Source organism: Lepisosteus oculatus, chromosome 12, assembly GCF_040954835.1.
Source record: "Lepisosteus oculatus isolate fLepOcu1 chromosome 12, fLepOcu1.hap2, whole genome shotgun sequence".
Classification (NCBI taxonomy): Eukaryota; Metazoa; Chordata; class Actinopteri; order Semionotiformes; family Lepisosteidae; genus Lepisosteus; species Lepisosteus oculatus.
In genome coordinates, this window is record NC_090707.1 from 37,457,504 (window position 1) to 37,480,653 (window position 23,150).

At 53.1% G+C, this 23,150-nt stretch overlaps 1 protein-coding gene across 2 annotated transcripts; it reads right to left on the minus strand.

The window, feature by feature from the left end:
* Positions 1 to 366: 366 nt before the first annotated feature.
* Positions 367 to 22,730, minus strand: LOC102692357 (cytohesin-3-like). 2 transcript variants are annotated; one of them, XM_015359558.2, is made up of 14 exons: positions 22,588 to 22,730; positions 21,769 to 21,858; positions 14,717 to 14,799; positions 13,413 to 13,477; positions 10,340 to 10,406; positions 7,581 to 7,699; positions 6,710 to 6,790; positions 5,899 to 6,011; positions 4,839 to 4,987; positions 4,435 to 4,546; positions 3,606 to 3,682; positions 3,281 to 3,352; positions 2,130 to 2,284; positions 367 to 1,593 (listed from the first exon to the last, which is right to left on the minus strand). In XM_015359558.2, the coding sequence occupies exons 2-14, from the start codon at positions 21,809 to 21,811 to the stop codon at positions 1,512 to 1,514; spliced, it is 1,218 nt and encodes a 405-aa protein (XP_015215044.1). In that variant the 5' UTR covers positions 21,812 to 21,858; positions 22,588 to 22,730; the 3' UTR covers positions 367 to 1,511. The 2 variants fall into 2 exon arrangements, with proteins under 2 accessions (XP_015215044.1, XP_015215045.1); XM_015359559.2 differs by lacking the exons at positions 14,717 to 14,799; positions 22,588 to 22,730 and having other exon boundaries at positions 21,769 to 21,842.
* Between the last annotated feature and the right edge of the window lie 420 nt (positions 22,731 to 23,150).

Genomic DNA, 23,150 nt, shown 5'->3' on the forward strand with positions numbered 1-23,150 from the left:
TTTTTCCCCCCGTGGGTGTTCCCCTTTCCTCCCGCAGTCCAAAGCCCTTCTGGTACTGTGGGTGAACTAGCATTCTGGGAAGACTGGCCCTGGCGCGAGTTGGTGTTTGTGCCCTGCGGCGGACTGCCGTTCCGTCTGGGTTGTATCCTGCCTTGTTCCCGCTGCTTGCTGGGATAGACTCCCGTTTTCCGCCACGACCACCCTGACTCGGAAGAAGCAGATAGAAAATGGATAGAGGGGCGTGCCTGTCTTGAGGGACGTGATCATATCCGCAGTACATCAGAAACCACCAGTAACCAAGGTACCTTTGCACTTTGTTCTTAATGGACTAACCAGGAAAAATGAAAGAATAAATGTCCCGATTAATTTAAGAACTTTCATTCATTTCTTTACTTTCATCCATAGTCATTTTTTCATAAATATGAATGAATAACAACCGCATTACTTCAAAATTCCATTTTTTTGCATGTTTTGCAGCAGAACGATCATGTACAGTGTAATCCACTAGTAAGCTTGGTGTTTCCATCTCTGTTCTATTGCATACATTTGAAAATAAATATAGTGATAAAGATTTTTATGTACAATGGAAATTATTATATCTTTCTGTACTTTAATGCCTATCTACACAGAAAAAAAACAGAGCTTAGAAACTTCTGAAAGTCAGGGCTTCATGGACAAGGGCTTCATCCTGACAGGAAAGAGTTCTGGACAGTATGTCCTGATGCCTGCTTTCTTTTTTTGTAAGAATGTTTTTCAAACATGTCTTCCAGTCGTGTGTGGACTGGCTGTGGACAAGGTCTTTCAGAATTGTCTGGCCAAAATACTCTCTTTGGTAAAACCTCAACATGATCTCTGGGCTGTAGAGACTCATCCTGGACTGGGACCCTGGCTGTGATCTCCGGGCTGTAGGGGCTCATCCTGGACTGGGACCCTGGCTGTGATCTCCGGGCTGTAGGGGCTCATCCTGGACTGGGACCCTGGCTGTGATCTCCGGGCTGTAGGGGCTCATCCTGGACTGGGACCCTGGCTGTGATCTCCAGGCTGTAGGGGCTCATCCTGGACGGACCCTGGCTGTGATCTCCAGAGCAGATGACTCGATTGCTCAAGGAGACGATGTAAAACAGTGGTTTTCACAGTTTAGCACCATGAACAAGAGCTGATTCCTCTGGGCAAGTTTCCTGCCAAGACGGGTTTTGTTTCTTAAGCCCAACAGCAGAAAACAACATTGCGAGAAAGTACAACGAGAGGGAAGAGTCTAGAGGTTATGCTACATTTTTTACAGCCCCTGCTCTCCTATGTCCTGTATAGTATAGTCTCTGTACAGTGACAGTGTGAGAGAGACATACTGTACAGGAGTCCAGTCTAGTCCCACAGTGCCAGTCCAGTGGAGGTTCACAGCCCCTGCTGTCCTCTGTCCTCTACAGTATAGTCCCTGTACAGTGACAGTGTGAGAGAGATGCAGACAGCCCAGGTCGGTCCCGCGGCGCTCGGCGAGGGGAGACGCGCACGCCTCAGTCTCCAGCCACCTGATTGATCACTTTCTTCTTGCGGACCGACACCAGGTCGTAGAAGGGGTCCTTAGAAATACTGGCCCTGGGAAGGAGATGGAAGGATCACGTGTTAGGAAGAGGGCGAGAGTGAAGTGGGGTGGGGGGGGGCTTTTTGGAGGCTGAGCAAACGCCTGACTGGAAGAGGAAAGGAAGTTGTTGGTGTTGCACAGCCTAAATAAGCAAAACCTTTTTTTAAAACGGAGAATTGAGTCATGGTTTTAAAAAGGGCTCTCTTTTATTTTTATGTCCTGAACATATTGGCCAAGACTATTGTTTGTCGGGGAGAGAGATTTTCCAGACGTACCAGAGGCTCAGTTCTCTGCTATAACAGCATCGTGCCGCCACCTCCTTACAGAGTCTGGCCAGCTGTCCTAGCCTGATGAAAACGATGCAAAGCCGAGAGCGAGGTCTCGGCAGACGGCCCCGTTTTCCAGCGCCAAGACAAGGCGAGAGCCAGCAGCCGCGTATCCCACGAGTCATTGCTACAGCTGAAGAAGATGGCCGCCTGGGGAGGAGGAAGAGGGGAAGGGCGCTGGCGGCGAGGAGAGCTGCAGTGCTCTCGCTCTCTCTCTCTCTCACCTGATGGCCTTGATCCAGTCGTCCCTCTCCTCGGCGGAGGCGGCAGAGATCTTGTAGGACTGGTGCTTCCCCTCCACCACCCGGCCGTCCGTCTCCGTCTTGCAGGCCTTGATCTTCTGGCCCTTGCTGTTGGGGTTGTAGAGCTCCAGGCAGTACTGCGGACAGAGCAGAGGAGCCACTCAGAGCCGGCTCACCGGGCAGGGCGAGAGACCCGGTCACACCCCCCCCCCACAAGACCCGGCTCACCGGGCCAGGGCGAGAGACCCGGTCACACCCCCCCCCCACAAGACCCGGCTCACCGGGCAGGGCGAGAAGCCCAATCACACACACCCCCCACCCACCCCCCAACAGGACCCAGCTCACTGGACAGGACGAACAGTCCGATCACAACCCCCCAACAAGACCTGGCTCACTGGACAGGACAAGCAGCCTGGTCACCCCCCCCCCAACAAGACCTGGCTCACTGGACAGGACAAGCAGTCCGATCACACACCCCCCAACAAGACCTGGCTCACTGGACAGGACAAGCAGTCCGATCACACACCCCCCAACAAGACCTGGCTCACTGGACAGGACAAGCAGTCCGATCACACACCCCCCAACAAGACCTGGCTCACTAGACAGGACAAGCAGTCCGATCACACCCCCCCCAACAAGACCCGGCTCACTGGACAGGACGAGCAGTCAGATCACAACCCCCAAACAAGACCCGGCTCACTGGACAGGACGAGCAGTCCGATCACAACCCCCCAACAAGACCTGGCTCACTGGACAGGACAAGCAGCCTGGTCACCCCCCCCCAACAAGACCTGGCTCACTGGACAGGACGAGCAGTCCGATCACACCCCCCCCCACAAGACCCGGCTCAGCGGCCAGGACAAACAGCCCGGTCACACACCCCCCAACAAGGGTTAACCTGATGGGCTACCCTATAAGCTATTTAAAAGCACAGGAAGGCTCTCCCCAGGCCACTCCCCTGACCCGAATCCCAGCAAGGGGCTCTGGTCTGGAGCTGGAGCTGTTAGGGACTGGTAGACAGTGGGACAGTGCTAAGGACTGGACTGGACTTGGACTTGCTCTGTCGAATTATTGAGAAGACGGGCTACAGAGCCCAACCCGAGACCATGCCCGCGGTCCTGAACAGAACATACCGGCTTCCTGGGTTCCGCCACCTCTCTGACACACAGGTTCTCAAGTGGAATGATCCCTCTGGGCTCCTTATCCTGGGGGAAAAAAAAACAGTGTGTCATGAGATCATTCCCGAGACACGCCTAAACCAAGGTGCCTGTGCAGGTCTGAATTTGAGCAGACACTGAGAAGGAAGCAGTGTGGACCCATGCACTAGGGACAGACAGAGACAGCTGCAGGTGCATTACAGCTTAGCTGTCAGAACAGAACTACACTGTGCATTAGACTGGGGAAGTACAGCAGCGCAGGACCAGGCCCACAGAAAGAGAGAAAGAAGTTAACACTCACTGTGGTGTATTCAAAGTAGTAGAGGCAGTTGTCAGTTAAAATAAACCATCTTCGCTTCCAGGTTTTCACTCTTCCGCCTTCAAGAAATCAAGAAAAACAACTCTTTTAGATTGCTGACGTACTCTTAGCAACCTGAAAAGAAGAATTGCAAGTAATCCAGTCAACGTTTGCAGATTAAAAATAGCCATCTATTCAGAAAGTTCCTTCGTAGGGGTCTTCCAAAATGAATGATATAATACAATACTCCAAAGGACAGGGTGAGCCCCTACAGGCTAGAGATCACAGCCAGGGTCCCAGTCCAGGATGAGCCCCTACAGCCCAGAGATCACAGCCAGGGTCCCAGTCCAGGATGAGCCCCTACAGCCCAGAGATCACAGCCAGGGTCCCAGTCCAGGATGAGCCCCTACAGCCCAGAGATCACAGCCAGGGTCCCAGTGCAGGATGAGCCCCTACAGGCCAGAGATCACAGCCAGGGTCCCAGTCCAGGATGAGCCCCTACAGGCTGGAGATCACAGCCAGGGTCCCAGTCCGGGATGAGCCCCTACAGCCTAGAGATCACAGCCAGGGTCCCAGTCCGGGATGAGCCCCTACAGCCTAGAGATCACAGCCAGGGTCCCAGTCCAGGATGAGCCCCTACAGCCTGGAGATCACAGTGAGGTTCCCATGCAAGTATATCACATCCTTGGGCAGAAACATTCCACTGAGCTCTGATCTGCTCGGATCTAGACATCGGGATCAGTTGGGAATCTGCTTGGCCCAATCAGTTTACAGCCCAGCACTGGAGAGGGTAGTGGTGATAGCAAGTGGGAGCAGGGACTGCTTGTCTCACCCAGTTTCCACAGCCAGCCCTCGCGGTCGGGGTTGAAGAAGGTGTGTGTGACGTCATCCCCGTCGTCCTCTGGGATTTTGAAGGGCTCGTTCCGGATGCCCTCGTACAGCTTCTGCTCAGACAGACGGAGAGAGGCAGAAATAGGTCCACATGCCTAACAACTGTGTTTTCCCATCAGCCTGCGCGGGGAAGGGCACAAATACCGCCAAGCCGGAGTAGGGAGATCCCAGGGCATGTTGACTAAGGCTATCTTAAGGAGATTCTTGTCTGGACCACATTCCCCAGGAAGGCTGTGGTCCTGCTCTCCCAGGCTCCCGGCCGCGAGGGGCCAGCTCTTGACACAGCGCGGTCCATGGGGGCGAGGTGCTGCTCTTCCTGTCTGCGGGGGGGCGAGTGGGGCTTACCGACAGCAGCTCCTCGGGCAGGTCCCCTCCGTTGTTGATGCCCCTGTTCATGATGATGAACCTCTCCACTGTCATCTTGTCCTTGACGTTGGGGTTGTGCAGGCTGGTGTTCAACATGATGACGGCGAAAGACAGGATGTAGCAGGTGTCTGAAATTATAGGGGGGCATAATCTTAGCTGGGGCAGTTTGTACTCGAGAAACCTTAGTTTAAAGTGGCATGGAGGGGCGGGTGATTATTAAAAACCTGGTGAGGGTCAGAGGCAGGCTACTTCACACCACCTACATCCTGGTCCTGGACAGTCCTGTGTCTGCAGGTTTTTATTCCAGCTCAGTTCTGATTGACAAAAATCAGCACATAATTGGCTTTACGAGATAAATTCTAGCACCGTCTCCCAGCTCTGCAGGTGCAGCTGCTTTAAGGAGACTTGGAAAAGTTTTTAGTGCAGCACGGTGTCAATCAATTAAGTCATGTCTGAGACCCTGAGAGGGCAATGGGTCCAGATCGGTTGGGGATTCTTGTCTGGACCACATTCCCCAGAATGCCGTGTGGACTGAGCGGCTGCCCTCTGTCACCTGACTGCTTGGAGCAAGACGATTGGTCAGGCATCAATTTAAAAGGCAGGAAGCTCAGAGGTCCTATAGTCAGTTACCATTTTGCCCTGAGGACAGAGGGCAGATGCATCTCTGGATATGAGGAAAGTAAGTCGGAGACTGGCTGAGCACCTATAAGCTGGAATCGTTGAAGAAGTGCACCTGAGGAGGCCCAGAGCTAGACCAAAGTATTGAAGAGTCTCAAAGAGTAACTGAATGCTTTCAGGTTGGTAATAGGTGTCCAATAGGTGAGTCAGGGACATTCAAGTAGTCTAGCAAGAAACTCAAAAGGAGCTCTGGGCTTTTGTTTGGTTTGTGTCAATTTTGTTTCTATGCACTGTAAACAAAAGACCGCTTCTTAAACGATTCCAGTGCGCAACAAAATCATAGATCACCGTAAAGCCTATTACAAAACCCTTTAAAGTACGCCATACTGCCCCCTGGTGTTACGGAGGTTAGCATGCAAACCTGTAGACTGGAAGACACTAGAGTTGCATTCACAGTAGCGTGTGGCAAAGGCCTCCATCATCCTGTCAATTTTCTGCGCCTCTCCAGGGAGCCGGAAACTCCACAGGAACTGCCTGAAATGAGCAAACGTACAGGCAGGTTAGCTGGAGGCTGACACCGATACGACGGGTATGACGACATCTATTCCCATTCCTGGGACACATCGGGGCCACACTGATTACTCAAACCACCGCCCGCACTGCTACTGCAGGGGCTCCTCATTATTCCTGGTGGATGACTGACAGGAAAAAACAGTATAATGAACTTATTTCCCATTAGAATTGACGAGTATACAGATTCAGCATGATAAATATTTAGAATAACCTCGCCGTGTCTCTTCACAAAGACGAGAGGGTCGAGAGGGGAAACGCTAGGCATTGTGGGAAAAGAGCTGGCGTGATGTCACGTCCCCCACAACCGAAAACGGAGCAAAGACTTTTGGGAGCGCTCTGACCGTGCAACACGACAGTGCGTGCGGTTGTCGGCAAACCCCCCCCCAAATCCGCAGGGATCAAAGGGTGTTGAAAATTGTTCCTTAATGGAGGATGGGCTTATACAATAAAGAACACAAAAAGGGACATGACTAACGAGTGCCGCCTGTACCACTATACTGTGACTGCTCCACTTAGTTCCACAGGGATAAATACCACTATCCCTCAGATAATTATGTATCTGATTGTCAGAGTGTTTGTGATCTTACAGAATTTCTAGTTCTGTAAAAGTACCTCTTCTGACGTATCTGTTTGCGTGTGCCGTGTGCGCGATGACCCACCTCAGTGCCTGCACTAAGTTGAGGTCTGCAAACTCGTGGAGCTCCACAAAGGCCTTTAAGATTTTGAGATGCATTTCCTCCCTGTGAAGAAAGCAGAAAGGAGACCATAGGAGTGGTTTCTGCTGGGAGGAGCCCCAGCCAGTGCTGAATCACGGATTTAATCCCTCCGTGTGCCATCAGATCCCAGTTTCGGCTTCAACAACATGGTGCAATGGGTTCTCCCAGGAGCTCCTGGCTGACGTCAAGGAAACCCCCCCATTTACAGTGCTACATGCACCTGTTCTCAAATTCCTCACTGGGAACTTCATTCCCTTTCTGATCTAGGAGCAGTCCCCCGAGATGATTTTTGTCCACGCCTTAATAATAATAATACCGGGGACATTTGGAATGCAAGAATGAATACTGGTGAACCCCTGCTCTGCTCAGTTTTGCAGAGGTCCAGTTCCTGTAACGTCTCTGTGTTAAAGGTGGAAACGCATATAAGATGCAGAGAAGATGAATTGGGGTGCTGCTGTTAATGGTGTTGATGGTCCAGTAGGTGGTGCTCTTGTCTCTAGGCTACAGCTTCCAATCCAATTGGACAGTAAGGTGACAGGTCATAAATAAAACCCATAAATTAATCAGGGTGTTAATCCCAGTGTCCTGACTAAAGTCCAGTTGGATCCTACTCAATGTGCCCAACTTAAATTTCCTCCTAAATTGAACTAGTGAAGTCATTTCCTCAATCCACCAGTTGATCTGCTGCGCTGTGGGACTGCTGAGGCAGAACATGTGCTTCCATTTCCAGCTGGCTCTTCCAAGAGGAGAATGAGCCCTGGCCTATAGACCACCTAGGGTGTGCCCCAGCACTATAGCACGTTGTCATGGTTACCTCTCTCCCAGGAAGTCCCCGATGGCTGTCTTGTTCAGCCCTTCCTCCCTGTACAGGAAGTCAGCCACTGTCTGCGGATTCCACTCCAGGAGTTTGTTATTGATCAAGTACTGGATGCCCTGGACAGAGGGAGAGAGAAGAGAGAAAACAGGGGGACATATTTCGTAAGTCAAGCTCTCTGCCTGCAGCCTGAGACAAATCAAACCTGTGCCTGCCCAGTGTAACTCCGCAAGCCCTAGGAAAGGTATCGCTCTGGTTTAAATCGATGATTCCCAGTTTCGTTGGGTGTTCCAGCAATATTCTGGCTTTCCTTCCAACAGAGCTCTTAATTTAATGTAATGAACCTTTTATTAAACCAAATAATGGCTTAACGGTTTTCTGGACTCAGGGCTTAGTCTGACACTGGATCTTCCATGACTGTCATTACCACCATGCAGTGAAACAGCAGCTCCCAGCTTGACAGATCTCTGCACAGCCCCACCTGTTCAGCAGTGAATGTAGTGCAAACACACACACATGTGCACGCGCGCAGACACACACACACAGGTGGGAGAGATGCTGTCAGACGCTCTCAGTGCTGTGGGGCCCCACTGGTACTGTTCAGCCCCCTCACTGAGCCAGCCAGCCTGGGAGAGAGGTGAGCAGAGTCCCAGCGCCTGGCTCACCGCTGCAGCTCGGGGGCCTGATGGGCTCAACTGAGAGAGCTCCGCTGGACTGAAAGCCAGAAGACACAGGACTGGAGGAGACGGGTGTAAAAGACGAGGCCTTCTCCACTTGGATCCTCACCCTGGACTCCGAACCTGCACAATGACCTTTCTCTTGCCAGGAGACACACCTCCCACAGGGTGCATGACTTCTCGATACAGCACCTCTCCTGAGAAGGCAGATTCACTGGCAACCACACGTCAAACAAATGAAATACGAGCCCGGCATGGAAAAAAAAAGATTTGGTTTTGTTTTGTTTTCCCCCTAAACTGTCTAAATGAATGCACAGCCGGTGGGGGGAAGAGAAAGGAAGAAATCTCTGTGTGGGAAGCATGGGCAGGCTACCCTTTAGTTACGTAACGCTGCTGTCGAGCACAAGCCTGCTCTGCGTCAGGTCTGCTCCGTGTGTTTTACCATCTGTCCAGCGTGCTTGTCGAAACGCAGGGCGTCTGCCTGTGAGCAGCTGAATATCTGCCTCTGCTCCTTCACCGCAGTCCCACACTGAGTCAGAGCGCTTCCGAGTGTCAGTCAGCAGTCACTTCCTATCCAGCAGAGCAGGACTGATCAGACGTGATCCTCAGGCTTCCCGGTGTCAGTCTCCACGTGGGCGAAGATCTTTGATTTCGCAGGCGACGCTCGAAAAAGAAATCTCTTCTTCGAGGGTTGTGGCGCGAAGCAGCAGGAAAGCGGTTTAGTCTCCCAAAAACACAGCCCAGTGAGAGAGAACCGGGCCGGACCCAGAACCCGAAGAACCCGCATTCAGCCTTTGTGGCTGGGGGAGGCAGAGTGTCATGTCGCCCGCCAGCCCACAATGCACAGTGCCAGGAAGTTCTCTGTTTCTGAAATAACAAGTGGCTGGCGTGCCTGCTGTCCTGCCGACGAAACCACAGCGCCTCAGGCCCGCGGGCCCGTTCATGCAGAGCGAGGTGATGTGCATCTTCCTTTCTTCTTAGGCAAGACCCCCGCAGGGGCAGAGAGAAACCGAGGCACAGGGCGCCGCTCCACTGCCCTTCACCCTGCGGCGGCATCGCTGCACAGAACCCACACACCAAGCCCTGCGGCACCCTGCCACCTCAAGAGCAAGACGACAGCACGTAAAACCCGCTTATCAAACCAAATCTGAAGCACTCGGCAGAAGCTTCGCTTGGCGTTCGTGACAAGATGACACACAACTAACAGACATCACAAATAACATCCAGGAATAAAACCTCTGGGCTTTCGGAAGGTTGGAAATGACCGAAATTGTTTTAGGAACGTCTCTCTCTTCCCAGGACCGCCTGACCTGGGTCACGTACTGCGACCCTGAGCTCGAGCGGAACGAGGGAGGAGCCCGGAGCATCGTGGGAAGACACGTGCAGGGAGCAGCGACATCCCTCCGGAGGGAAATAAGAGCAGGCGGAACGAAAGGACAGGAATACCCCCGCTCCCAGTGCAGGACAAACCGCCCCCCCCCCGACCAGGGGGAACTGTGGGACCGGACCTCAGGGGAGGAAGGCAGAAACAGCAGGAGGAAGACCGAGGAAGCAGGGCCAGACGGCTGTGTGGAAGAAGCTGGGGCCGCCCCCCCCCCCCCAGCGGTTTATCGATAAAGGCAGAAACGGGCGGGAGAGATGGGCGGCTCGCCCGACACACGAGCGGACAGGTGTCTGGCTGGGGAACTGGAAGGGCAGACAGACTCTACAAACGTGGTTACTGGGCTCGCCCTCCCCTCTGCTGGGGCGCAGCTTCCTCTCGCTCTGAGCAGGAAGGATGTGGCTCGGCGCTGACAAAGCAGGTGAAGTCCTCGCCTGCCGTTTGCTGACAGCGGCACAGCGAGAGGCTCGTTTCGCTCGAAGATGCAGCCCGTTGCGCTCACCCGCCCCCACCTCACACACACACCCACGTCCACACAGATAGGTCACGTAAAGGTCTTGGTGCTAGCACCCTGCCACCGGGACAAGAGCTAACCGGACAGGCCATCCGCTCAGCCCGGAGGTTTCCGGAAGTCAGGGGAAAAGTGCGGGACTCGGAAAGCACAGGCGCGAAGAGGGAGCACGGTCGGAACGCGAGCTGACCTTCTTCGGGTCCATGTTGAACTTTTTCTTTCCGATTGCCACTTGCTTCTCCCTCTCGATCGTTTTGCTGGAAACAAAGAGAAGCAGGTGAGCAAGTGAACAGACCAGCGGGCAGGTGTAGGGAGGGACAGACAGGTGTACAGACCAGCGGGCAGGTGTAGGGAGGGACAGACAGGTGTACAGACCAGCGGGCAGGTGTAGGGAGGGACAGACAGGTGTACAGACCAGCGGGCAGGTGTAGGGAGGGACAGACAGGTGTACAGACCAGCGGGCAGGTGTAGGGAGGGGCAGACAGGTGTGCAGACCAGCGGGCAGGTGTAGGGAGGGACAGACAGGTGTGCAGACCAGCGGGCAGGTGTAGGGAGGGGCAGACAGGTGTGCAGACCAGCGGGCAGGTGTAGGGAGGGGCAGACAGGTGTGCAGACCAGCGGGCAGGTGTAGGGAGGGACAGACAGGTGTGCAGACCAGCGGGCAGGTGTAGGGAGGGGCAGACAGGTGTGCAGACCAGCGGGCAGGTGTAGGGAGGGGCAGACAGGTGTGCAGACCAGCGGGCAGGTGTAGGGAGGGGCAGACAGGTGTGCAGACCAGCGGGCAGGTGTAGGGAGGGACAGACAGGTGTGCAGACCAGCGGGCAGGTGTAGGGAGGGACAGACAGGTGTGCAGACCAGCGGGCAGGTGTAGGGAGGGACAGACAGGTGTGCAGACCAGCGGGCAGGTGTAGGGAGGGGCAGACAGGTGTGCAGACCAGCGGGCAGGTGTAGGGAGGGGCAGACAGGTGTGCAGACCAGCGGGCAGGTGTAGGGAGGGGCAGACAGGTGTGCAGACCAGCGGGCAGGTGTAGGGAGGGACAGACAGGTGTGCAGACCAGCGGGCAGGTGTAGGGAGGGGCAGACAGGTGTGCAGACCAGCGGGCAGGTGTAGGGAGGGGCAGACAGGTGTGCAGACCAGCGGGCAGGTGTAGGGAGGGGCAGACAGGTGTGCAGACCAGCGGGCAGGTGTAGGGAGGGGCAGACAGGTGTGCAGACCAGCGGGCAGGTGTAGGGAGGGGCAGACAGGTGTGCAGACCAGCGGGCAGGTGTAGGGAGGGGCAGACAGGTGTGCAGACCAGCGGGCAGGTGTAGGGAGGGACAGACAGGTGTGCAGACCAGCGGGCAGGTGTAGGGAGGGACAGACAGGTGTGCAGACCAGCGGGCAGGTGTAGGGAGGGGCAGACAGGTGTGCAGACCAGCGGGCAGGTGTAGGGAGGGGCAGACAGGTGTGCAGACCAGCGGGCAGGTGTAGGGAGGGGCAGACAGGTGTGCAGACCAGCGGGCAGGTGTAGGGAGGGGCAGACAGGTGTGCAGACCAGCGGGCAGGTGTAGGGAGGGGCAGACAGGTGTGCAGACCAGCGGGCAGGTGTAGGGAGGGACAGACAGGTGTGCAGACCAGCGGGCAGGTGTAGGGAGGGACAGACAGGTGTACAGACCAGCGGGCAGGTGTAGGGAGGGGCAGACAGGTGTACGGACCAGCGGGCAGGTGTAGGGAGGGGCAGACAGGTGTAGGGAGGGACAGACAGGTGTACAGATGAGTGGGCAGGTGTAGGGAGGAGTAGATTGTAGGTATATACAGTAGAGGAGTTGGTGGGTGTATACTGTAGGTGGGTAGACTGTAGATATACTGTATACAGTAGATGGGTAGGCAGGTGTACGGAGGGGTAGATACTGCAGTCGCATGGATGGGTGGGTTAAATTTATTATTCTATGATTTCAAACAAGTATATCACATCACATTAGTTCACAACCCATATTTTCACAAAAAAGAATAACCGTTCGCAACTGTTACTCAACTAATGCATCTATCACAGCCTCATCATCTATTCCAGAACTTCAGACTAGAAGGCTAGAAGACCTCTATCCACATCAGCTAGAAGCTAGATAGCTGGCACCACTGCCTTCCACTTGGTAGTGTTATCATAAGAGCCAACCAGAAGAGTTATCAGTACAAATTGTGCCGTTGTGACTTTGCGAAATCACATAACGTTTTCTCTTTGAAAACCGGCACAAGTTCAGTCACTTCCAGCAGAAATGCGAAGACTCGAGACAGAGTCTTCCCCGCAATCAAGCCTTGAATCTGAAGCCTGTCCAGACAGCTGCGCCTGTTCCTCTTTTTCTGCCCGATTGTGACACACTGGGAAGACTTAGTAAAAATAACTAGAGATCTTACTAGCAGTTTCCGTCACCTATTTAAAGAACCGCAGTGGTCATGGGCATTTCTCAGAGACAGCATGACTGCTGGGTTAGTGCATCTATGTTTCAGTCTTACGCACTGATCTACACCAGTTCCTCAGCACTGTTAATTGGAATTAGCCTCTTGATAGCAATGCAGATAGGGAGAAAAAAAATCTTATTACGTCATCAGGATGTATTTCAAAAGCCTTGCACATCTCCTGCTAAGGAGCCGATACATGACGCTCAACACAGGCCCTCCTAGAGCATTCTGGGAAGTCACGTCCAGGAGGTCGTTGTCTCCAATGACCCAGCCTCCTGACCGCAGGGCTGGGGCTGTGAGCCTCATTTCGCTGTTCTTTTCAAATTTAGCAAAATTGAGGCGTCCTGCACCACGCAAGTTAAATTCACATCAAACCGCCTTGAAATCCGTGCATAAAACAAACGTAACTTGAACCGCCTGGGTACTGTCTTCCTGAACACAATTTCCAGCAATTTAAATTGCTTTTAATGCTTTATGTGGTGTAATGTCACCTTCAAGTACTTACTGTTCACCCAGCCTGACACTTCCTGAATTATTTTTTCTACCGGCCGTGCCATCTCACAGATTTTGTCATTTGTTGTTTCAAAAGTCATAATGCAGCAGTTAATGTCAATTTGATATGTAACTCCATATCTGGTTTTAGATGACATTTTACCACATAAATCAGGAGTGGATTGCCTGACCTCCGTGCTGTGACTTTCTCAGGATGCACTTGTCCGCCAGGGAGTCACGCTAAGCATCTGAGCAGCAGGAACAGGAAGTCCCGCTTGGTCTGCACCCAGATGAGCTCATTTCTTAATTCGGTCCCTTACGACACCCTACTCACTTCTCCTCCTCCTGCTCAAAGCCCTCGATCTCCGCGATGACGTTGGCGATCTCCATCTTCAGCTTCTGCAAACAGACGGGAGGCAGGAACATCAATGTCAGCCGCTGTCAATGTCAGCCCCCCCCCGCCAGCTCCTCACCCCTCTGTCCCGACAGAACCAGAAGCCCCAGAGTGGAAGACGGGCACCTCGTTCTTCACACCGAGGAGACACCTCCCGGCGCGAGGCCTCTGCTAAGTTTCGGAAGGTCAGGTGGAGGCCACACGCTGGATGAGTCAGCCCCTCCTGCCACGAAGCCCCGGTGCTGGCCAGAGGGTCACGTGACTCAGGGACTGTGGCTTTGGCAGGCAGAAACACAAGCGAATCTCTGCCCATTTAAGCCTGGCTGCTTCTCTTTTTCTAAAGATTTCGGGCTGTCAGCATCCTTTACTCTGGGGACCAGATGTCTCGCGGTGTGACATGAATTCCAAGAAGCCTCCAGCCCACACTGTCCATCCCAAGTGAAAAAACAGCTCCCCACAACCTACCCAGCAGAGTGGGAATCGGAGCACTTTTTCCCCCAGAGCTTTATCGCACGTGTGCGCAGGGGTCAGCATTCCTTCCTAGCATAGCTTGTTCAATTCCAGACCCGGGCGTGCAGCGCGTGCTGTTGCTATGCTCTCCCCGTGTTTGCATGGTTTTCCTCCCGCAGTCCAAAGACATGCTGGTGGGTTCATTGGCCCCGGGGTGAGTGTGTGTCTGTGTGTGGGCCCTGCGGTGGACTGGCGTCCCGTCCAGGGTGTGCCCTGCCCTGCGGTTGTGCTTGCAGTGATGGGCTCCCCCACGGCCCTGAACTGGAGGGAGCAGTTAGAAAATGGATGGATGGGTAAAGGAAGTGAGCATGGGTTATTAATGGGGGTGCCCCAAGGATCAGTCTGAGGTCCTCCTCTCAGGGCCGCAATGAAAAGCTGCAGAAACACTGGCCTGCCAGGAGCACGATGGGACATCCTGGACTTAATTGCAGAGAATACTAAACTAGAAAGGTGAACATGTGGCAAATTACATGTTAAGCAGGGAACTGCATAAGTATGACAGGAAGGAAACGAGAGTGTAAGATATGAATATCACCCTGAAAACAGAGAGGATCTGTGAACGGGGATCTAGGTTATGGGGTCTATGGGGTTGACTCATTGTTGCCCTCTCCTCATCGAGACCGATGTGGAACTGGTAATAACTGCTCGCAGCCCATCCCTGCGCACCAGCACGCTACGAGCAGCTGAAAGCTCCCAGCAGCCCTTGCAGTTGCACAGCGGGACCTGCATGTTACCTGGATGTCCTCCAACAGGTCGTGTTTGTGCACCTTGATGTTTTCGATCTCCGACCTCTCATCTGCCGTCAGTGTCAGGGGAACTGCAAGAGATCCGATGACAAAACCAAAGGAATGAATTAAAAAAAAACCACAGGTACGACTAAGGAACTCAATCGGTACAACACAGAGCACTAGTTGAGCTCTATAGCTTGCAGCTGGTTACTGGTGCACAAGTAGCACTGGTTTTGGGATTCATTAGCACTACGAGGGCCCGCGGCAGTGCTCGATGAGAGCTGCAGCAGTCCTCTGACAGATACTTCAGCCAAGCTGCTGGTACACTGGGGCTCTCCAGCATGCCAACGAAAGAAGTGACAACAGCGCACTCGTGGTTGTCCTAGTTTCCACTCCGTTTACTAATTAATGAACTTAATTGCCTGTTCCAAAACTCACAGCGGGGAGGGGGTGAGGTTGGGAATAATTGAAAGTTGGAAATTACGGAAAGGGCAAATTCACAATCGAGCCGCGATATGGAGGTCCTGTCTTCAGTCGGCCGCAATCTGCAACAAACTCGAGCTTGGCTCTGCAAAACACAGACACTGGCCACCCCTGCTGGAGAAAATGGCCTGGCTTCGGTTCCCTTTATCGCTGCAGATGCAGCTGGAAAAACACAGACGATACTCCGCGTCTGACCGGACACAATGTGAGACATCAAGGGCCCTCATTCAGCGAAGAAGCACTGGAGCCGAACCCCCAGCCCTGTTGCTGAGGGCGACGTCCCCCACTAAGGACCTGGAGGAGGAGATTCTCCTGCGGCAGGAGACTGGCACCTTTGGCTGGGCTGGGATGTGGCACGGAAGCCAGCGTCGGCAAAACCAGAGCTGGGCCACAGCCATTACTGTGTGAGCACTCGTGTAGACTCTATTCTTTCACACGTCTAGATTAGAGCCCGGGCAGTATGTGCACATTAAGTTTAAACCGTTTAATTAAAGTTTGTGTTGTTTAGAATAGACAAGATCAAAAATACTACAGATGCAAGTGTTCTGTATCTGACATCAACGTACAGTATGTGTGTCTTTCAGATCCTGAAACAGGTCATTACTGTTCATTTAAAGAAATCCCAGGTAGCACTGAGGGATAGTTCTGTTTTCTCTTCTGCTTGAGTATGTAAAGCACGGGCTTTGTGACCTCTGTTTTGTCCTGTTACTGGGTCAGGAGATAGGGGCACGGAGCGTCTCTCCATCAGCTGCTCTCCAGTTTGCAGCTCTTAGAGCAGAGCGGGGTTCTGTTCATGGGAGACGCCTCGTGGACCCCCTGTGGCGTTGCGATCCACAGCAGCTCCAGACGAGGGTGCCTAGGGGAACGTCTGCACCCCCTTTCTAGAGTCACGCATTCTGTGGCCTCACAGCCCGAACTCCAGATGCATTCAATCTGAACTGGTTTTCCCTTTACGCGTGGTGAGACGCAGTCTCCTCCAAGCCACGGACAAACGCTCAAACATTTGGAAATGTTTTTTTTTTAAATAAAAATCTACATAAATGGGTTGGATAAGCATGCTCCCCCACTTAGTAACAGCACTTGCAAATGAGCTCTTGTGTAACCAGTTGTCTTCCAAATCACACAAGGGGCTAAGGAGCCTCCATCTGTGTTAAACTGTAGTGCTTCTGAGGACTCCAGCATGCAATCCACTGTTCCTATAGGTCCCCTCTGCTGCGGACTGCATCTCAAAATAATCAACAAGCAGCTATCGAAAGACTATAGGTACGGGTGTAAAGCAATGTTATTAATATCCTCCCACATCCTGCCTGCCCTGTTCCCCTCTCTGGCAACCTGTCTCATGGTCTATCGCCCTCCTGCCTCTTAAAAGCTGCAGAGCGCAGCCCCCCCTCCCACACACACACACCCCCACACCCCTCTGAAATGTATAGGCAGCGCTTGTGGGTTTCACAGCAAAGAGCGACGAGCTTCGCAGCAGCTCATCTGTTCCCCTTGGCCAGCCCGCATGACACTAACCCATCCCCCTCTCGGATCTGCTCCGAGCCGCGTCTGGCCCGTCGGGCCCCGTTTCGCTGCGAGCCCGTTCCCTCTCTTTCCTTGCCTCCACCTGCGAGCGGCTCGCGGTAGAGGTGGTCTCTGGCTCAGAGTGGGTTTCAGCTGTTGATTAGCGGAGCACAGTGCACGACAGTGAACCAGGCTGAGCTAGTGGATGACACCTGGGAGCCTATTCCAGGAGCACTGGACACGAGGGGGGGCCTACACCTTCGGCTGCACGCCAGTCTGTCAGGGACAATTTAGATGAACCCAGCCAGTGGGCCTTTGGGAGGCGGGAGGAAAGCACTGGGGTGAAAACCCAGACATTAGGAGGGGAACATGCAAACTCCACGCAGAAGGTACTCCAGTCTTGTATTGAACCCAGCACCCAAGAGCTAATCGGCTGCTACAGTGCAACAGACTAGTAAAGCAGAGAAGCAATATTTAATCTCTACTCCCACCTCCTAGCTTTCAATCGCCCTGTAAAGAAACAAAATGGCCAAAAGCATATGGGTGCAGTGTTTCAAGTGTCATGTCCACCATCGTGGAACAAAAACCAGAAGCCAAGATTCAAAATGCAGATTTTCCGGCTATGCCAGGCAGGATCACCCTGAATGCGTTATTCAAGAGTTTCCGTTCTCGATATCACCCTCCTACGGGATTCTCTTCACTCTCCCTCCGACCTCAGCAGGTCAGACTTTCCAGTGAGCGATGACAACTTACAGGAAGACGCGCTCGCACCACGGGCCTAAAAACGATTACCCAGAAGTGAACAAAACCTCCACCACAGCCCCCGCTTCTACGCGCTGTAGCTTAGAACTGGAATCGCGCTGGTCAGCTGCGCCGAGCTGCAAATAAACGCACTTCTCCATTGCTGTGCAAGCTCTGCACAGCTAGAATTGCACCACAGAGCTCCAGTCAAAGACGACAGCTACTTCCTCTTCATTGTGCAGGGGCCCCACACGGCGGTCGCAGATACAGATCGGGCCTAGCCCTCGCTCTCTGACCTGCTGCAGTTCTCTTTCTCCTGCACCTGTGGGTCTCAGCCCTGCAGGGCCCCAGTTTCACAAGCCCCAGAGAGCACTGCTACTCCAGCCCAGGGCCAGGCCTAGACTTCGGCTTGGCTGACGGTGTCTGTGCAGGCGTGACTCCTTCCATCTCGTGACCCAGGGTCCTCAGGTCATTGCTGAACGCACGTCTTTAAACCCCCGTGTGGTTTGTTTTTTTCCCATAAGGTGCTGCTTCTGTGCTTTTCATTGCATTGGTAATGCAGGTTCAGGAGGGATGACCCCCCCCCCCCAGGTCCCCCTTGATGATGATGGTTGTTATCATCATCATCGTCATCTTCATTTTATATGGGCCCCTTTAAAAGTAACTTCTCAAAAGTGAACCGAGAGGTAACAAAATTAGCCCATTCGGTTTAGAAAGCAGAAGAAGAGCCAGGGGGCAGATTAATGAAAGCCCTTCTGAAGAAGAAGGCTTGGAGGCTGGATTAGAAAGTGCTTGGGGGAAGGTGGCTCCAGTTTCCTCCCACAGTCCAAAGAGATGCTTCGGATTCATGGGTATCTTGGCCCTGGTGTGAGTGTGCGTCTGTGTGTGTGTCTGCCCTCTGATGGACTGGTGTGCTGTCCAGGGTGTGTGAGTGTGTGTGTCTGTGTCTGCCCTCTGATGGACTGGTGTCCTGTCCAGGGTGTGTGAGTGTGTGCGTCTGTGTCTGCCCTCTGATGGACAGGTGTCCTGTCCAGGGTGTGCGAGTGTGTGTGTCTGTGTCTGCCCTCTGATGGACAGGTGTCCTGTCCAGGGTGTGTGCGTGTGTGTCTGTGTCTGCCCTCTGATGGACTGGTGTGCTGTCCAGGGTGTGTGCGTGTGTGTGTCTGTTTCTGCCCTCTGATGGACTGGTGTGCTGTCCAGGGTGTGTGAGTGTGTGTGTCTGTGTCTGCCCTCTGATGGACAGGTGTCCTGTCCAGGGTGTGTGAGTGTGTGTCTGCCCTCTGATGGACAGGTGTCCTGTCCAGGGTGTGTGAGTGTGTGTCTGCCCTCTGATGGACAGGTGTCCTGTCCAGGGTGTGTGAATGTGTGTGTCTGTGTCTGCCCTCTGATGGACAGGTGTCCTGTCCAGGGTGTGTGAATGTGTGTGTCTGTGTCTGCCCTCTGATGGACAGGTGTCCTGTCCAGGGTGTGCATTATGCCCATTACTTGCTGGGACAGGTGACCCCAAATGGTTGAGTTGCTTAGAAGATGGATGGATGTTCTCTGTGCATTGAGTTGGTTCTCCTTTGCACCCCTCAATCAAAGAACTGGACCCTCTTTTTTATCCTCACACACACATGTTGCAAAACAGGAAACCAAAGTCAGCTAAAAACGTGAGCAGATCCTGCCTCGCACGCAACACCATGACTCATGGGATGACAGGATGATGTCAGATTGATTTATTTTTTATCCAGGACAGGAGAACTTCTGCAATTTCTGGGGACATCCCCATTCTGCAAAATTAGCTCAATCTGGGGTAGAGGGGCAATGGGATAAGCGCTCTGCACGCATAAGTCCCACATTACAGTCATGCTTTCCCTACGGTACGTCTTAAACACCCTTCTGCATGAGCATCTGGTCATGCTTCTCGCAGAACAAGGAACAAGTTACCCTAGATCCAGCTGTGTTGGTGTGTGCTCCATTTTGTGCACAGTGTTGTGTCACACTCATCTTACCCCTTGGTCAGCGCTCCACATGAGCGATGTGTGTGGCAGCCCTCTAAAGAGATGCACTTCTTTCCCCGATGCTTTTCCTTTAAGGAAAGGGGTTTTTATTTTGTGCATGGCTGATTTTGACTCAGGGGAAACACTCTTGACTTTGGGCGCCAGCGGTGATTGTTCTGAATGCAGTTCTGTCTGCTCATTACATCAATATGACTGGACACCCTGTTGTCCTTGTCTCTAGGAGAGACGGGAGGTTGGGGGTGGGTCCTTCTTGTGTTTGCTGCAGGAACGTCCTGTGTTAATAGCACATTTGACGTCTGAGCTTGAGGTAGCTCTTTTCAGGACTTTTAAGATCTGAGTCAAAACTCCCACAAGTCTCTCCTATAACTGGTTAAGAGGTCACATTCCCTTTACTGGCTGGAGTATAGATATAGGCTGACGCACATTGAGAATGTATCCGTTTTCACCCTGCTGAGCTTTTTCCAGTGAAGCAACACCTTTTTTTTGGGGCAATGATCATGCACAAAATAGAGGTTTCATATGTCACCTTTGGCACAAAGATAATGCAAACGAGAGAAAACACCAAGCTCATTAGAGAGCACACTGAAACATGCTTGCACAGGGTATTAGGTAGTAGCCTTGGACATTTTGCATCAGCAGGACCTGATGCACCCAAGGGCTAATACATTTCAGCATGTGCATTCAAGCCATGCCTGCAACAGAAATATTGTGGGCAGTTCCAGTTCGGGGTTTAGTTTGAACCTTGCCTCCTGTGGCAGTTTCACAGGCCACAGCTTCCGAACTCAAGCACTAACTTTGCGTGTTTAAAACCCCTCCTCCCAAAAGAGCACAAGGTCATCTTTAGCACCTACAAGCCTACAGAGCAGAGTACCGAAATAAATGCAGGCGAGCTCGTCAGTAACAGTTCAGTTCAAGGTCTGTCTGCACCGCACATCGCAGAAGCCCAGGCTAGCCGATGCGCTGTATAGATCAGATCAGATAAGTTCTCTGGAGGGCCAACTGAAACTCAAGTCTAACACATGCAGGCAACTTCAAACACTATCATCCGCTCGGTGTAATTCTGAAAGTCTGGCTCACTGAGAACTCAACACGCGCTGCCCCAGTTCAGCAAAGAGCTGGACGCCTACACTCCACTGCTGTATCCAGACAGCCAAGGGGAAGAATAGTCAAATCACTTGAGCTTCGTGCATCACTTCAACTGACCTCTCTGTGTGTACATCTTTCATCCTGCTCTATCAGCTGCAGCTCCCAGCTGGCAGCCCCACTGGAGCCCAGCAGGGTGAGCCTGGCCAGGACCTGGAGGGGAGACTCCTGGGATCAACTGAGGCTGCTGCTGGGAGAGGTGTGAGTGGGGCCAGCAGGGGGCGCTCACCCTGCGGTCTGTGTGGGTCCCAATGCCCCATTATAGAGATGGGGGACACTACACTGTAAAAAAAGGCACCGTCCTTTGGCTGAGACGTAAAACCGAGGTCCTGACTCTCTGTGGTCATTAAAAATCCCAGGGTGTTTCTCAAAAAGAGTAGGGGTGTTACCTCTGTGTCCTGGCCAAATCTCCCCCTGACCTTTACCGGTCATGGCCTCCTAATTGTGTTCCCTTCCCCAGTGCGTTGTGTGTATTGTATTATTTATTTGCACTATCTGCCCTTTTGTGCATCCATAGTGTATCCTGTCTACAATGTCTATGTCAGTGTCCTGTCTGTCCTGCCTGTATTTGCACTGTGGACGAGAAAGAAGGATATTTTGTTCCACTGTATACTTGTATATGGCTGAAGTGACAAATAAACATGAACTTGAACTAATAACCCCCCTCTCTGAACTGGCTTCATCACTCTGCTCGCAAACAGCACTGCTCTGGCTCGGCGACTCCAGAACTCTCCAGCGCAGCGCATGGGAAACACTCCGCTTCCCAGTGGCTCCCAGTGCCGAAGGACCGAGAGACCCGAACCCGAGACCGTGGGCCTCGATCGAAGCCGTCCCGACAAGCAAAAAAAAAGAGAGAAGCGCAGACGGACGGACCGAGGAAACCCACAGAAGACCAGGGCGAGGTGAGGAAAGAGGAGGGGTACGGTGCGGCCACCTCACCGACTCCTTCCTCTCGACTCTCGGCAGGATTTGAGCACGGAGGAAGGCGCGAGTGAGCTGGCCCCAGCGATGACAGACACCTCGTTGCTTGCTAAACGGAGGATTTTCGCCTCTCTTGGCAGTACGCGGCGTTGACACGCACACACACACCTACGGGGCTGCTGCGTGGAGCAGAAGGTCACAGCGCCCCGAATATTTCGCATTCGCGCCCGGTGTCTTATTCAATCGCGCTCATATATCGGTTACCCGTATCGTGAAGCTCGCCTTGCGCCTCTGTGGGGTCGTCCATCCTGACTCTTCCGAAGATGCCGGCTCAGACCATCTGACCTCTGGAAGCTTTGAATGACACACACACAAAGAAAGAATAAAAATCAGCGATATCACTTCCCAGACTTGACGTGTTTCATTTGTTACGGTCGTGAGGTAACTAGTGACCGGTCCAGGGTTAGTTTTAAGGTCGTGAGCAGCCAGGACTGATGACCGGGATACGATAGGGGTGCCGCAGGAGCCTTCAGGTGAGTCTTGTGTTACAGGCAGGTGTTAAAGACCCAGATCGGACCGTTACCGGCAGATTTGGATCAGCTTTCTCCCAGCTGCTCAAGCGCTAAAGCTTCCAAGCGACCCAGGAGCACCGCGGACGCAACGGGCCAGCCGGAGAGGTAACAACTTCAAATCGGTGTCTAACGTGACTTAGGTCAGTGGCAAACCCTGCGTGGACAACGTCGTTTTCAGAGAGCAGGGTGCTCTTATCTCGCCGAGCGCGAAGGCAGCAGGAACAAAGCTAGAAATATATGTCAAAACACCCCCCCCAACAAAAACGCAAACGCCTGTCAGTTCATTACAACCGCTACCAAACTTGGTTCGTTTGTTTTTCCTGACAAACCCAGGGTCTTGTACACGCGGAGGGCAATAAAAAGATCACTGCCGGGGAGGGCGGCGGGGGGGACTCGGCATGGAGGACCGTAGAGAATATTCTTCTACCCCGTCCCCCCAAAAGAAATAATACAACGTAAAGCGACTCCAGAGATGCGCCTGTAAATGTATCTAAACAGAAAGACAACTTACCCGGGAGGCAGAATTCCGTCATTTACGCGCGTTCCTGCAGCGATTTTATCGCGTGTCCGGCGAATTAGCAAATAAAAGTACAAATAATCGTTACCGCTCTGTCTCTTTACAGGACGAAGCTCTCCGTCACAGCGCTCCGCGAGCGCCCGCCCCCTCTCTCGCATTGGGCCCCCGCGTAATTCTCAGTTACCAGCTATCAGTGCCAAAAGCAGAAGCAGGCTCACTTCCCCAAACCGAGCGAGCTGGAAACGTCGACAAGTCCTTCGCTCGCTGCCTCGCCTTTAATTTTCGGGACCCGGTCGCTGAAACGGTGGTTCTCAAGACTGCGCGCCTGCAGATGTTGGCAGGAAAGGAGAGATTTTCCCCCCACACAGGTGGAAATCACCAGGGATCCACGCAATAGGTTTTTGGGGCTGGCCGCTTGCTTAGTTTTTCATGTTTGCATGCTTGTTTATGAAATGCACGGGGTGTGGCGGCCCCGGCTCCGTGAGGACCACACTTGACCAGACCTGAGGAGAACCGACACGGTGTTATCCTTCATTGTCGAAAAACAAACGGGGCGT

Bases quoted from the DNA above. Each gene is read 5' to 3' on its own strand.
- LOC102692357 (XM_015359558.2), bottom strand. From the start codon at position 21,811: ATGGACGACCCCACAGAGGCGCAAGGCGAGCTTCACGATACGG. The intron at 6,791-7,580 runs GTAACCATGACA...CTTTCTTCACAG, and splicing joins GGGGACTTCCTGGGAGAGAG to GGAGGAAATGCATCTCAAAA. The intron at 3,683-4,434 runs GTGAGACAAGCA...GATTTCTTGAAG, and splicing joins GGGCTGGCTGTGGAAACTGG to GCGGAAGAGTGAAAACCTGG.